Raw genomic sequence first — 15677 nt, forward strand, 5'->3', positions numbered from 1 at the left:
AGATCCAAACAGTAACAGAGAATCCATACAAATCACATATCCAAAAAGAGTAAAGAAAAACCTAACAGTAAAAGATCGAACCCCTAGAACCAAAACAATAATATTCGGATAACTATATAAAATCATTAAGGAATAAGAGACTAGAAGAATTACCAGATAGAAGGTCGGTGTAAACCAACATGATTGCAAAATTTCCTTGTATTCACATAAATTTATATTAATCACATGGTTTTTTTTTAAATGAATTGTTTTTTAAATTTACACTAATCTTTTTATTAGTTTTTTTTTTCATTTAGTCTCATAATATTTAAATATTTATGTACATGATTTAGCCTATAATGTATCTTTGGTTTTATACAATTAAAAGTTAAATCATAAATTAAGATAATTAAATTAGGTTTTATTGAATTATATATATCTCTATATATATAACAATCTTATCAATCATGAGTTAATTATAAATTATAAATTATATTAGTTATTCCACATTTAAAACTATAATATTACATTTTAAAATATTATTAATTATGAAAGATAGAACTTTAATATTTGATGATTTGATATTATGAAAAATATGTCATGATTTGATTATTTAATTATTTGATATAATTCTTATGATATATATTTAATATTTATAATATAAATAAATCGTTATTATAAAACCAAGTATTTTAGTCCATAATTGTGAAAGATAAGCAGTGGGGAATTTTCTCGGGTCGTGACAGTATCTGGGGAATAAGCATCGGCTAACTCTGTGCCAGCAGCCGCGGTAATACAGAGGATGCAAGCGTTATCTGGAATGATTGGGTGTAAAGCGTTGCTTTTTAAGTCCGCCGTCAAATCCCAGGGCTCAACCCTGGACAGGCAGTGGAAACTACCAAGCTGGAGTACGGTAGGAGTAGAGGGAATCTAATCTCACATATCCTGCTATTTTCCACGGTAATTGTAAAGAGGCGAAGAAATGGATTCATCATTCAATTTGAATCACTTCAAGAACGAGAAAAAGAAGTACCACCTCCTTCCGGTATTTCAATTGAAATACCCATAAATGGTCTTTTTCGTAGAAATAGTATTCTTGCTTATTTCGATGATTCTCAATGCAGAAGAAATAAAAATTACTAAATATGGGACTATAGGGGTGCATTCAATCCTCAAAAAAGAGGATTTAATTGAGTATCAATGAGCCAAAGACTTTCCAAAATACCAAATGCAAATGAAAGTGGATCGATTTTTTTTTTTTTCATTCTGGAGGAAGTGAACAATAGTATCATTGAAGTAGTTACACGACTATTAAGTATAAGAAGCCGAGTAGGCGGATTGGTCAGTGGAGAAAAAAAAATTGAACTCAAAATATTTTCTGGAGATATATATTTTCCTGGAGAGATGGATAAGATATCCTGACACAATGACATCTTGATACCCTTAAAAGAGTAAAAAAAATTCTAAGAAATCAAAAAAATAAATTCATATGTGATATATCATATACTTCTATTAGGGAATTCTATCACTAACGGATAGATCCAAATAGTAACATAGGAATCCATTCAAATTACATATCCAAAAAGAGTAAAGAAAACTGAAAGATTGAAGCCCTAGAACTAAAACAATAATATTTGGAGAACTACATAAAGAAGAAGAGACTAGAAGAATTAACAGATAGAAGATCGGTGTAAACCAACATGATTGTAAAATTGACTTGTATTTAAGTAAATTTATATTAATCACATGGTTTTTTTTAAATGAATTGTTTTTTAAATTTACACTAACCTTCTTATTAGTTTTTTTTTTTTTTTTCATTTAGTCTTATAATATTTAAATATTTATGTACATGGTTTTAGCCTATAATATATCTTTGGTTTTATACAATTAAAAGTTAAATCATAAATTAAGATAATTAAATTAGATTTTATTGAATTATATATATCTCTATATATATAGATTGATAAGTTAATTATAAATTATAAATTATATTAGTTATTTTACATTTAAAACTATAATATTACATTTTAAAATATTATTAATTACGAAAGATAGAACTTTAATATTTGATAATTTAATATTAGGAAAAATATGCCATGATTTGATTATTTAATTATTTGATATAATTCTTATGATATATATTTAATATTTATAATATAAGTAAATCGTTGTTATAAAAACTAAGTATTTTAGTTCATAATTGCGAAAGATAGCATATTTAGGATCAATAATTGAGTGTAGAATGACAAAATAACAAATTCATACGTGATATATCATATACTTCTATTTGCGAATTCTATCAATAACGGATATATTTTGTGAGTTGAATCTTAGTTTTGCTACAATTTCTTTTATATCACGCTATATTTACTAATACTTTGAGTCTATGTGTTATATCAGCAACCATCCCCAAACATATATTAGGTTAGACCTGGCCCAACAATGATTTGAAATTGAATTGATTTATAATTTTGTTTGGATTAACTTTAAAACAAAATATTTTTTAAACAAACTAGATTTTTCTTCTAAGTAACTTATAAGAAAAAATAATAATTCAGAGTGTATTTAATGGAATGTATGAATGTGAATTTAGATAACTAAAACTTATTTTTATTTTTTAAAAATCTTAATTAAAATAATAATTAAAAGGAATAAATTAATCTAAAAACTTTGCTTTAATAAACATTTTGGAGGATCAAAATATCATCGAAAATTAAAAATATATATATATATATATCAAGAAGAATCTTGTAAACTAAACTTTTAAATTATAAATGCAAAACATTTACCTGAAAATAAGGCATTTTTTAAATGAAATATATAAAAATTTGTTATCCATTATGGAAATAAAAACAACGAAATAATACTTTTATCTATGTTTTGAAAAAAATATAGAAATAAAAATTAGACACTTATGTCTCTTAAAAAATTAACTCAAAATTTACCTTAATATTAATTAGTTATTAGACTAATATTTTATAAATATGAACTATTATTAGACTAATATTTTATAAATATGTTAGTTCATTTTGATCCATGATCTTTCAAATTAATTTCATAATTCTTTATCAATTATTAGATTGATATTACATAGGTAACAATTTTTTTTTTTAAAAAAATATTAACTGATTTTGATTCTCGATATTTCATATTAATTTTATTATCGTTTCTCACACTTTCAAAAGTTTGGTTTTTTTAATCACTATTGCACATGAATATCATTAAGCTTTTTTATATAGTACTAAAAAACCAAAAAGAGAGGAAAAGAAAAGAGAGAGAAAATCAGAGATGGACTATGTATTTTTCTCTAAAAATAATTAAATGCAATCTAATCACATACAAATAATCTAGGATGAAATCGATTAAAGTTGATAAAGTATTACAAAATACATAGTATTTTCATAAACACAAGCAGCTCTCAAATCCAATCTCAATGATTAAATTATTCTCCAATCCCAAGAAACAGCTCTGTTTAACAATAAACTAACCTCAAAACAAAGTTCTCAAATATTCCAATGAAATTTGCATGGCCACAACAGGAAGCATGTATATAAAATCCAACATGAATCAGATTGCTAATAGTGAAACAAAATCGATTGGTCTAAAATATGTTATAGATCTGGTAATAGAGGAATCATAAAAATCACAGATTCAAAAAGAGCAAAGAAAAGCCTAACAGCGAAAGATCGAAGCCCTGGAACCAAAATAATAATCTTTGGAGAACTACATAAAATCATTGAGGAAGAAGAGAATCTAAGAATTACCAAATTATTAATTTGTTCCTTTTTTTTCTTATAATTTTCAACTATCTCTCCTTTCACTCACAATATTATGTATTATTTTTAATATCCAAACATTCTCTATGAACCTCACTCAATGATGCCTTAGTTTTGGTTCATATTGATCGAGTGCTAGTATGGACAATCATATCAATCTATAAAGTACACCAAAATTATAAGTTTTTAATTTATCGACAGATCAAATGTGACATCCAAAACTAATTTGCACCATAATATGAGACTTGATTAAATATTTATTTAACATATTATCAAAGCAATAGATCATACGTTCAAATTCTTGTTATATGATTCTCTTCCTAATATCTTTGCTTTGTTATCCGCGGTTTATCGAGTATAAATTCATAGAATAATAATAAACTTTTCCACCATTCAAATGAGATCTAGATCTTATTTATACAATATTAACAAACATGCAAATTAAATATATATATTTTAAAGAATTCTAAAGAATTTAGCTCAACTATCATTATCTTTTAAATCCACATTCACTACAAAATTTCACGACTTTCTCATGCTTAAGCGCACCTTTGTAAAAAAACCATAAACTTAAAATCTATTTATATAGAACTATAAGAGAAACTTTTAATTTTCTTTTCTGTCCCTTTTAGATGAGATCATTAGATAATTTGATATTTAAATCATTATATAAATTTTTTTCCTATTTTTAAGTATCACATAAAAACTATTTTTTTTTTAAAAAAAAACTTAGCTTAAAAGATTTTGTTGTTATTAGCATTACACATTAAAGAGATTAAAAAAAGAAGATCACATCTGATTTATAACTAATATCTACTTCGTTAAATAAAGATTTTTTTTTAAAAAAATAATATTTTATCTCTAACTAATATCTACATTTTTAAGAGAAAAGTATTTTTTTTAAAAATACATTTTATCTCTTATCTACTTCTCGTTAAATAAAGGAAATTGTATTTAAAAAAAATCACATTTTATATCTAACTAATTTATAAATAAATAAAATATTTTTAAAAAATCACATTTTTGTTCTAACTAATATATAGATAAATAGTAATTTTTTTAATCACATTTTATCTTTAATTATCATCTATTTTCTTTTAATAGAAATTTGTAATATCTACTTCACGTTATATAAAGAAAAATCACATTTTATATCTAACTAATATATAATAGAGAAAATAGTTTTAAAAAAATTATATTTTTGCTATAATTAATATCTAAAACAAAAAGAATTAAAAAAAACAAAATCATATTTTATCTCTAACTAATATCTACTTTTTTATATATATACACATTTGTAATATATACTTCGCGTTATATAATAGAAAAATATTTTTTTAAAAAAAATACATTTGATCTCCAACTAATATTTACCGACTTTAAATAAAGAGATTTTTTATAAGAAAAAATCACATGAGTAAACTTAAATAAAAAATAAAATCACATTTTATCTCTAACTAATATCAAGATTTTTCTTTTGTCTTTTTTAGAAATTTGTAATTGCTAATTCACTCTAAAAACATTCTTTTTAAAAAAAATCACATTTTATCATTTTATCTCTAACTCTACTCTGTGTTGAATAAAGAAAATATTTAAAAAAAAACATATTTTATCTCTAACTAATATATACTTTACGTTAGATAAAAAAAATTTATTTAAAAAGATTACATTTAATTTATAACTTATATCTAATAAAGATATTTTTTTAAAAAAAATAATCTCTTTAAATTATTTTTAGGGTTCTGTATGGTAGGCCTAAAGAAAATCCTATATTTGATTTTTTTTTTCCCAAAAAAGTCTTTATAAATTTTGGATAATTATATCTTTTTCATTTATTTATATTCATATATATATATATATATATATTCCTATATTCGAAGCTACTTTAATTATGAGAAGAGAAAATACATTTATTATAAAGAGAAAATGCATTTTAATGCAGTTTTTGACATATTATTTTGTTAGGTAGTTGAAAATATTTAAATCAAAATATAATTAGAAATTGACTCCACATAAATGTATAAACCAATATATGAAATACACCACAATATATAAACCTTCACAAATTTCATTTACACCATACTATATATATATCATAATAAGTCTACATAAAAAAAACACTCTCGTTTATATCAAATAAATGAATACATATACCACAAAATATATTAAATTTCTTATAAAAGCTAAAAAATATGCATATATATCACAATATATATAAAAAAATATGAAAAAAATAAAATTAAAAGTTGAATTGAGCGAATCCGTCATTGTCGTTCGTCTGCTCCGAATCCGTCTTTGTCTTTGCTTGTCTCTCATGCTTGCTCCACACCATTCTTCTCCCTCTTGTAATCAGAAAAAAAGAGAGGGGAGGGAGAAGGAGAAAAGAGAGGGAGGAAGAAATGGTTTTGAAGCATAGAGAGAATAATATATATATATATTAGTGAAAATAGGGATTTTTTATTTTTTATTTATTTATTTATTATTATTTTTTTTTTTTGTAAAAAATGAAAGGTTCAATATAGACCTATTTTAAAGGTTTTTAGTTGAAATCTTATAAAACCAAATTAGGATGTCAAATACAAATTTCCTTAAACCAAATCTCTCTCCAAAATTAACCCGCCTCCATTTTAAAATTTGTTTAAGGTATATTATCATTTTTAACTATTTCTTTTTCTCATCATTATTTTTTAAAAATTCGTGTAGGATTGAAATTTTGATTGAATAGGACTTTCATCCTATACATATATTAAGTTTTCGATTTTATATCCTATACATATATTAAGTTTTCAATTTTATGAAACATGTACGGAGTGAAAACAAATGATTTATATTTACTTTCGTAAATATTTATGGACCACACGTTAATATTAGTAGATTTCATCTAATTATTCATAGTGCCATACTCGAAATTTTTCCTTTAAACAACTCCACTTCAATAGTAATTCCATTTCCCTCCAATTTTATTTATTACATTTATTGAGAAATTTCACTTATCTTCTCTCTTTACGTTTTTATATTTATTAAATAACTCTATTTTAACCATCTGCATCCTAAACCCAAACAGAATAATTGTAATAACTTAAATCCAAATATATAATGAGTTTAACATGAACATTGTACCATTGAAGTCAATTCTAATGTATTAAATCCAAACTTATTATGAGTTTAACATGAATACTATTGAAGTGGAGGTCAAAATTTTGATTTTACACCACGTAAAAATAAAAAAATAAATAAAGATAAAAAAAAAACTCACAATTCTAAACAGAGTAAAAGTAACACAGTACGGTGTAGAGGCTTCAATGGGATCACTGGTAGCAGATTCTGTCTCGTAAAGATACAAAACAGTAAAACAATTAATGGGTGAAATTGGACAGAACAGAGAAATATCAGCCTCCCCAGACCCTACACAATCTCTCTTCAACACATACACAAGAGATTCCATCGTCACATGCTTCCCTGACAGTCGCCGGCACCCATCACCGCCCAGCTACCCGGAGCTTTTCGACCTCCGATCGCCTTCAATCAATTTTTTTTTTTAAATCCAACCAATAATAAGTTAAATAAATAATAATAATAATAATAATAAAAGACCCAGATCTCATCACACTATTAGATTCCCAATTCCCATAATTTTTCTTTTAAAATTGCATGCAGAAATCTGATTCCAAAACTCCATAAACAAAGAGGAAATGATGTTTACAGGGACACGAGGATGAAGAAGAAGAAAAAGTAAAACGCCACCGCTGATCGCCGACAGTCAAACAGAAATCTGAACCGATGAATTACTTTCTCAAGGTATACAAAATGACGAAAATGACCTCAATGACAACGACATAGAAAGTCAGAGACCAATAGGAAAGCAAGAAGCCAGCAAAGTAAAGGCAAATTCGAAATTTCAATATTTCATTCCACCAATCAAAATGCTCCGTCTAGAAGGGGCATACATGTAAATTACAACCCACTCCTCGTTCATCAAGCAAGCTTTACACAATACCAAAAAAAAAAAAAAGAAAAAAAAAGAAAAAAAAAAAGAAACTGGGGGCATGGAAGAAGAATAAATCGCAGAGAAGACAGATCTAAGTAAGTAAGTAACTAACAAACAAATTTAGTCGCCGGAATCATCGTCGCCGCCAAAGATGGAAATCCGATTATAGAGGAGAAAGAGAATGAGAACGAGGAAGAGAGCAACGCCGACGGGGGATCCAGTGACGCGGTGGATGGAGTCAGGCTCGCCGGAGGAGAAGATGGCGGAGACGAAGGAGCCGCGATCGGAGGAGAGGAACTGGATAGTGAGAAGGAGGAGGATGGGGAGGAGGAGGAGACCTAAGGGGCTTAAGAGGTCGGAAATGGCTTCGGTGAGGGCCTCGCCTTGGTCGCCGAGGAGGAAAGGGACGACGATGACGATAGCGACGACCACCGCCAGTAGAATGGCGTGGGGAGCTCCGCCTTGCCGTTCTTCAATCATTTCGCTACAGTTCACAGAGCGACCGCGTTTTTCAATTAATTCAACTCAGTGTTCTTTTAGGTTTGAAATAGAGAAGGAATGACTGAAGAGAACGAGGGATTTGTTAAAAAAATAAGTGACAGAAGCCGAAGAGACACTGCTCAAAATAGGGGGTTTTATCTGGTGTGGTCAAGTCTCATATTAGCTTGATTGCTCCCTCGATATTTTTTCTTTTTAATATTGCAATTTTCAAACTTTTTATAAAAGTATTGTGATTTTCAAATTCACAAATGTACCAAATACGAATAGAAAATTGTATGTTGAAAAAATGACACGCTTTTTTGAAACCTAAAATTCTTTACCTTTTGTTTATATCATCATCAGTAATTTTACAAAATTACTCCCACTTTTTTTTTTTCACTCTTCCGCCATCTTCTTTTTGTGTTTTCTTCTTCTTTTTCAATGAGTAGCCATATCCGACAAGCGATGTTTGATTTTCTTCTTCGATGATTGACCAATCAGATCCTACGATGTTTTCTTTTCTTCTTCGACAAGCGACCAGATTTGACAATGTTGCAGAATGAGACAAAACTCAGAGAGCAAGAAAAAAGAGGGAGAGCGAGATCGTGAGAGAAAAAAACGAGATCCTAAGAAAACGGGAATGATGAAAGCTATATGTGAGATAGGAAAGGGAACGAGAGGATGAGAGAGAAGAGCAAAATAACGAGAGAGAGCCAATTCACATGCGCTAGGTTTTTCGTTTTGGTAATTTTACTGGAATTTGACGTCAGCAAATAGTAAAAATCTCCATGTTTCAAAAAACAAGATAAATATAAATTTTTCTTCTTAATTTGGATCATCCATACAAAAACCTCAAATACAAAATCAAAACTTCATAATCGTATAACATAAGTTAATACTTAAACTTTACAAATAAAAGAAAAAGTTAATTTTTAAAATTTTTGAAGATGTCAAGAGCTACCTCTAAAGTTAAAAAAACTTATATATATATTAACTTCTAACCATTTTTTAGACACAAACTTTAAAGTTGAATAACCAAACTTGTTTCTCATGATTACAAATAAAAGAAAAGGTTAATTCTTAAAATTTTTGAAGATGTCAAGAACTAAAAATAACATATGATGAAATGGTTATACTTCCACCACCACCACACTTTAGAAATACTCTTGCAAGTATTTATATATACCCACTTGTCAAACCTAAATCTTTCAATGTGGGATAACTTCTACCTCTTTTCTCTCCAAACTATTTTATTTTTTCTTTTTGCTATGGACCAAAAGCCCAAAGTCATTTCCAATAATCCCCATGAATGACTGGTATAGCAAACAAAGAAAAACAACAAAAAGATTTTGAAAATTAGTTTTTGAGCTAAGAAAGAAGAATAAACTTAAACATAAATATCTTACGATTTGATTGATGCATAGTGAAGTGAGGCAACAACCTTATTAGGGAGATTGAGTTTACCTCATGAACTTTCACTAACTATGGTTGAGACCCTCACAACAAGTTTTTACTCTTTAAATTTTCCTCGATTCCGCGATATAAAGTGTGCTATATAAGACCATACACATAAACCTCAAGTCACAGTGAAAGCTCTAGAAAGAAACCCTTAAACGACCACACTTTCACATTCACGTTTATTGCTTCATCAAGTCTATCACAACATACCACTCAAAATTAAGCTATGAAGACTTTACATATAGTCTATACCTGGACCAACTTCATCAAGTCTATCAAAAGACAAACCACTTAAAACTGAACTAAGAAGATTTTTTCAACTATCCATCAAGTCCATACCAGAACCATCCGAAGAAAGGGCTATGGATATTTAAGGTTTTAGTTATTTCCATCAAGTTTGTATTAGAACCACCTAAAGAAAGGGTTCTGGAGTTTTTACGGGTTTGAGTTCCATGCACAATGAAGATTCCTAAATTATTCTCTTTGTTAGGCCTTTCATTAGAGGATCAGCTAAGTTCCTCTCCAACCTCACAAACTCCAATGAGATAATTCCTCCTTTTAACAATTGTTTCACAACTCTATTTCTTAGACGTATATGCCTCATTTTTCCATTATATACATTATTTTTGGCAATTCCTATCACAATGTAAAGAGACTAGTATTGATGCCCTCCACAATGGTATATCACTCAATAGGCTTCTAAATCACTCAGCCTCTTGTCCTACTAATTATAGAGCAATAAAATTTGACCCCATGTTGGACCTAGCTATACAAGTATGTTTTGCAACCTTCCATGATATGGCTCTCCCTCCTAGTAAGAACACATATCCATTAGTGGAGTTTACTTCGTCGTTGTTTGTTACCCAGTTTGCATCACAATACCCTTCTAATACAACAAGAAATTTATTAAAATGCAAACAATAATCTATAGTACTTTTAAGGCACCTTAACAGATGACGAAGTGCAATCCAATGATCTTTATCAGGATTATGTGTATATCTACTCAATCTATGCACAACATAGCGATATTAGGTCTAATGTAGTTCATTAAAAACATAACACTTCCTATAATCTTTGTATATTCAGTTTGTAAACAGATAAACTGAAACAACTGGATGATAGAAACTGAATAAGCAATTCTAAATCAAAGCATGGTAGATCTAAGTAGGAAGCCGAAACCCATTTATGGACTGGAAACAGGAACTCATGAACTTCTAGGTTGGAAACAGAGACCTTCATAAAGATCTAAAACAAAACCCACGAACTTCTGAGCTGAAAATAGAGATCCACGAAAATATCCAAAGATACAATGAAACAAAGACTCTAGAAAATCTGAAAATGAGCTGACTAAATGAAACCAAACCAAGTTGATTGAACCCAATTGGTCCATCTGAACCAAACCGGTCTGACTGAAATGGGATTGGTTTAAAAACTAAGGCATGAAAGACACAGGGAGAGGAGAGGATTTGGACAACGAAGATCTCGACGAACGAGTGGCAGAGGAGCAACCCATCTGACTCATGGTAGGTCTTCATCGGAGCTATCTGGGTAAGGTGGATGTGGAACGGATCGAACAGATCTATGCATGACGAGCATCACAGATTAGAGCAGAGGCGAGCATCGAGTAGGGGAGCATTGAGTAGGTGAGCATCGAGTGGGTGAGCATCGAGTAGGGGAACATCGAGTGGGGGAACATCAAGTGGGTGAGCATCGAGTGAGGGATCGAGGATTGAGTTCTGGATCGGATCAAGACTTGGATCAAGTTCGATCGAGGATCGAGTTCTAGACCAGATCAAGACTTGGATCGAGTTCGATCGAGGATCGAGTTCTAGACTAGATCAAGACTTGGATTGAGTTCTAGATTGGATCAAATTCTTCACAGTGGGGATCAAGGATCGAGTTCGGGACCAGATTGAGTTTAAATAGCCGAACACCAACACTAGAACGAAGTTTCACACATAAACATTCAAATATGAGTAGAACGCATAATCTGGTCAACGACGAAAGCACGTGCGATTAGACAAAAGGCAGGAAAGCTTTGGATTTGTGCATATGGCAGAGCAGTGTAGATTAAGGGTGTTCATGGGTTGGGTTAAGTTGAAAGACTTTTTAGCCCCAATCCAATTGTTTGAGTTGTAAATTTCTTCAACCCAAATAACCCTTATTAAAAAACGAACCCAACCCAACCCAGTCATGAAATATATTGGATTGGGTTGGGTTGGTTCGGGTTAATCGGGTCATTTATTTAAAATTTTGTTAAAAAAAGAAGCAAAACTTAAATATGTAAAAATCTAATTTATTATTTTCATATATTGAATTAAGTTTAACAATTCAATTTCAATTTATATAGTGAAAATTTTCTTTCTAAAGTGCAAAGAAACTACATTTAAGAGTTGTTGAAGAATAAATTATTCAAAAAATATTGAAATTAAATGTAAAATTAAAATCAATATATGTATAAACAATCGTGTTATGAGTAACAAAAAAAAATATTTTAAAGTTAATAATAAATCTGAGTTGGTTCAGGTTGATTTGAGTTATATTAGGTGAACTCATGAACCAACTCAACCTGTAAAATTTTCATTTATTTGAACCCAACCCAACCCAGATGTGTTGATAACCCAACCTAAACCGCACAGGTTGGGTAGGGTCGATCGATTTTTTTGGGTCATCGGATTTTTTGAACATTCCTAATGTAGATCAGAGATGGATCTGCCTCCGTCAACAACTGTTCGACGGAGGCAGAGAGCTGACAAAAGCAGTGGATTGAGAAGTATAAAACCCTAAGATTTGGGCTCTGATACTATGTGGAAATAATATTTGAATGAATAATTTCCTGAAAAGATATGCATAAAATTTTTAGACTAGAGTTACAGAATCATCAACCATCAGAGGAAACAAAACCCAAGACATAATTACATTTCATTTAGCTAGCTCAATCTCCTTCAAGTGCAGAAACTATAATCGAACAACAATCAAACACAAACAGTAATCAATTGTCAATGGAAAAACGCAAAAAGGAAAATCCAAAATCAAATAAAAAAGAAAATGAAAATGGATCTAAGGATGAGTAACAGTAGTAACAATGAAAATGGATGTAAAGATGAGTAATAGTAATAACAAAATTAAATGGTATTCAAGATCAACTAACAAGACTCAAAGGAAACCAAAACCTTACCCACTGCACAACACAGGAACTGATGACGATCGTGACCCTCATGAAAGAGTAGTGCGAAGAGTCAGCAGATGGAGAGCAAACCAACGGACTGTGCACCTTTTAGGGCATAAAGATAAGAGAGGCAAGAACAATAGAAATTAAAGAGAGAAATGAGAGCAGATGAGAAAAAAATAAAACCACACTCACTAAAGTTGCTGCAACCAACGAAGATGATGAAAAATCAGCCATCGACGATGGAATGCGGGTGCACATTTTAGGGCATTGCGCGGAGTTGAGAATGATAAAGAGAGGAATAAGAACGATATGGGTTTCAAGTGTTGAAAGTTGTGATTTGAGAAAATAAGGGTTGAGATTTGAGAGAAAGAAGATTAGGATTTTGTGTGGAGAGACGAAGAAAAGAAAGAAGAGAAACAGAGAAAAAGAAAATATGGGTTTTGTGAGTTTGAAGAGGGGTGAAGCGCGTGACCCTCAAAATTTTGCATGTGGGCAGATAATTATGAAATTTTGAGCGCACACCCAAAATTTGATTTTTATCTTCTTCTTCTTCTTCTTCTTCTTCTTCTTCTTCTTCTTCTTCTTCTTCTTCTTCTTCTTCTTCTTCTTCTTCTTCTTCTTCTTCTAAGAGTTTCTATAGCCTATTTTTCAAGAGCTATAATAAGTCATATTTGTTATAGTGTAATTTATTAAAAGAATATAAATCAAGTAAAGTTTTCCACCTCATTTAAATTTTGCCACCTTAATAAACCACATCAACTTTCTAGTAGTCAATAATGGTCAAATTAACTCAAGGACTTTTTATAATCATTTTTCAAACCTCCGGGATTAAAATATAACTTTTAAAACCTCAAGAACCAAATAGACACGAATTCCAAATTTCGTGGACCAAAAATGTATTTTACCATTTTTTTTCTTTCATGTCTCTTTCATCTTATAGCATTAAAATTTTGAATGATTTGACATTTTTATAATATCTCTTTTTCTAAATGTGTACAAATAATCTAATTATTAAATAAAATATTTTACAATTTGTAATTTTTTTTGAAGTGAACTTATATTAAAATACTTGAATTGAATTAATAATATTCATTTCAATTTTATACAAAAAAAAAAGTTTTTTCTATACTTTTATCATAAAATCTAAAGAAAAATAAATTTGTAATATAACTATCAAAACTATTAACAATTAACTTATGAAATTCACATATTAATTATTAACTTATACATATTGTATGATATGTTTAATTTAATATTTATAGTTAAGTCAAATAGAATCTAGTTTAAACTTACCAAATATTGTTACCTACTTTTTATTTTTAAATTTGAAATTTATCCAAACAAATCTATTTCATATGAAAACTGATTTTTCTATAAATACAATTGTCAACAACTATTTTAATTTAAAAGTTATAGCAATCCTAAATGAAGCATTAAAATGTTTGTTTTACATTTTTAACTTAAAAAGGAATATTTTGGTGAACTTTTAAAATGCCTTTTAGAGTTTTTGAAGTATTAAAAAAAGGTGCTTGTTTTAACCATGGTATATGATTTGGTTACTCAATAATTTTCATGCAAATAGCACTCAAAGGCAAATTACCAGTTTATTTTTTTTTTAAAAAAAGAGTAAATACTAAAACTATTATTATTATAAAGTTTAAAAACTAAAATATATTCTCGTCAAGAAGTGGAGTTGTAAATTCCATGCAAATATGAAATTTGGGAGTTGTGAACTCTATGCAGTTATGAAGCAGGGGAGTTTGTAAATTTTTGGACTCATAGTGTAATGAATTAATAAAGTATAAAATTGATTTTTTTTTTTTTTAGTGAGACTCTAAATTCCTTGGGTCAAATAAGGATGGAAGTTCCACTCCCTTCGACTCATTGAACTAAAAGAATAGGAATCAAAACGAAACACGCTAAGGATTGCTCAAGGTAATGTCCAAAATTCACATGCGAGCCCAAGCCCATAGGGTATTAAAGGGAGGTGTAGGGGAACACACATCCCAAAAGGGAAATGTCAGTACCTTGAGGTCTGGGCCGACCAGACGAGTCAGCAAATAAACACCTACAAGAAAATAACCAAGCCAGATCTAGAATGATACCCTACAACCTCGACCATTAGAAACGTCCTTAACACCGTTGTCGTCACATGTAACCATAGATGTGTGTTAGAAGACAAACTTATAAATTCGAAAACTCCAAAGGGGAAGAGTAGTAATCTATAAAAGAGTGATTCGACCTTATTTCTTTTGCTTTCTTAACTAAATTAGTTACTCCCTATACTAACTTAAGTATCATAGTGTAATAGACTGAGTACCACACCCACATGAAAATCTCTTACACAAGTTAGTTTGGAGAATAGAGAGATCTCAGAGACAAAAGAGTGGAGGTCAAGGCCACTAGACACAAATCCATACGCCAACAAAATAAATGATGGAATTCATAAATTAAAACAGATCTCTCTTTAAATATATTATCGAAATTAACGTTACAAATATGATTCCTCTTGCTCTTATAATATATGTATATTTCAAACCAATTTGTGATAAAATTCGTTAGATAGCATAAATAATATATGTATTTTAGAAAAAAGAAAATCACAATTTATGTTTTTCATTTTTATAGATTAAAGACCAGACGATTTAAAAAAAGAAAGAAAAAAAGAAAGAAAAAAAGGGAAAAAAAAATTAAAGACCAAACAAAATTAATAAAAATAGTTTATGAACAAATATTTGAAACTTCTTTTAAGAGAGGATTTCTAAAAAGAATAAATCGTATGTGGATGCATTGTTAAAAGAAAGGGTTATAGGTGGATGCATTG

The 15677-nt window shown here is 29.3% G+C and overlaps 1 protein-coding gene across 1 annotated transcript; it reads right to left on the reverse strand.

Moving 5' to 3' along the window:
- Positions 1 to 6877: 6877 nt before the first annotated feature.
- LOC120086972 (uncharacterized) lies at positions 6878 to 8345 on the reverse strand. The gene is made up of 2 exons (XM_090311722.1): positions 7856 to 8345; positions 6878 to 7274 (listed from the first exon to the last, which is right to left on the reverse strand). Exon 1 carries the CDS (start codon positions 8221 to 8223, stop codon positions 7864 to 7866), a length of 360 nt encoding a protein of 119 aa, XP_090167848.1. The 5' UTR covers positions 8224 to 8345; the 3' UTR covers positions 6878 to 7274; positions 7856 to 7863.
- Between the last annotated feature and the right edge of the window lie 7332 nt (positions 8346 to 15677).

The sequence above is a fragment of the Benincasa hispida genome, chromosome 1 (genome assembly GCF_027475165.1).
Source record: "Benincasa hispida cultivar pf3 chromosome 1, pf3_genome.v1.1, whole genome shotgun sequence".
NCBI lineage: Eukaryota > Viridiplantae > Streptophyta > Magnoliopsida > Cucurbitales > Cucurbitaceae > Benincasa > Benincasa hispida.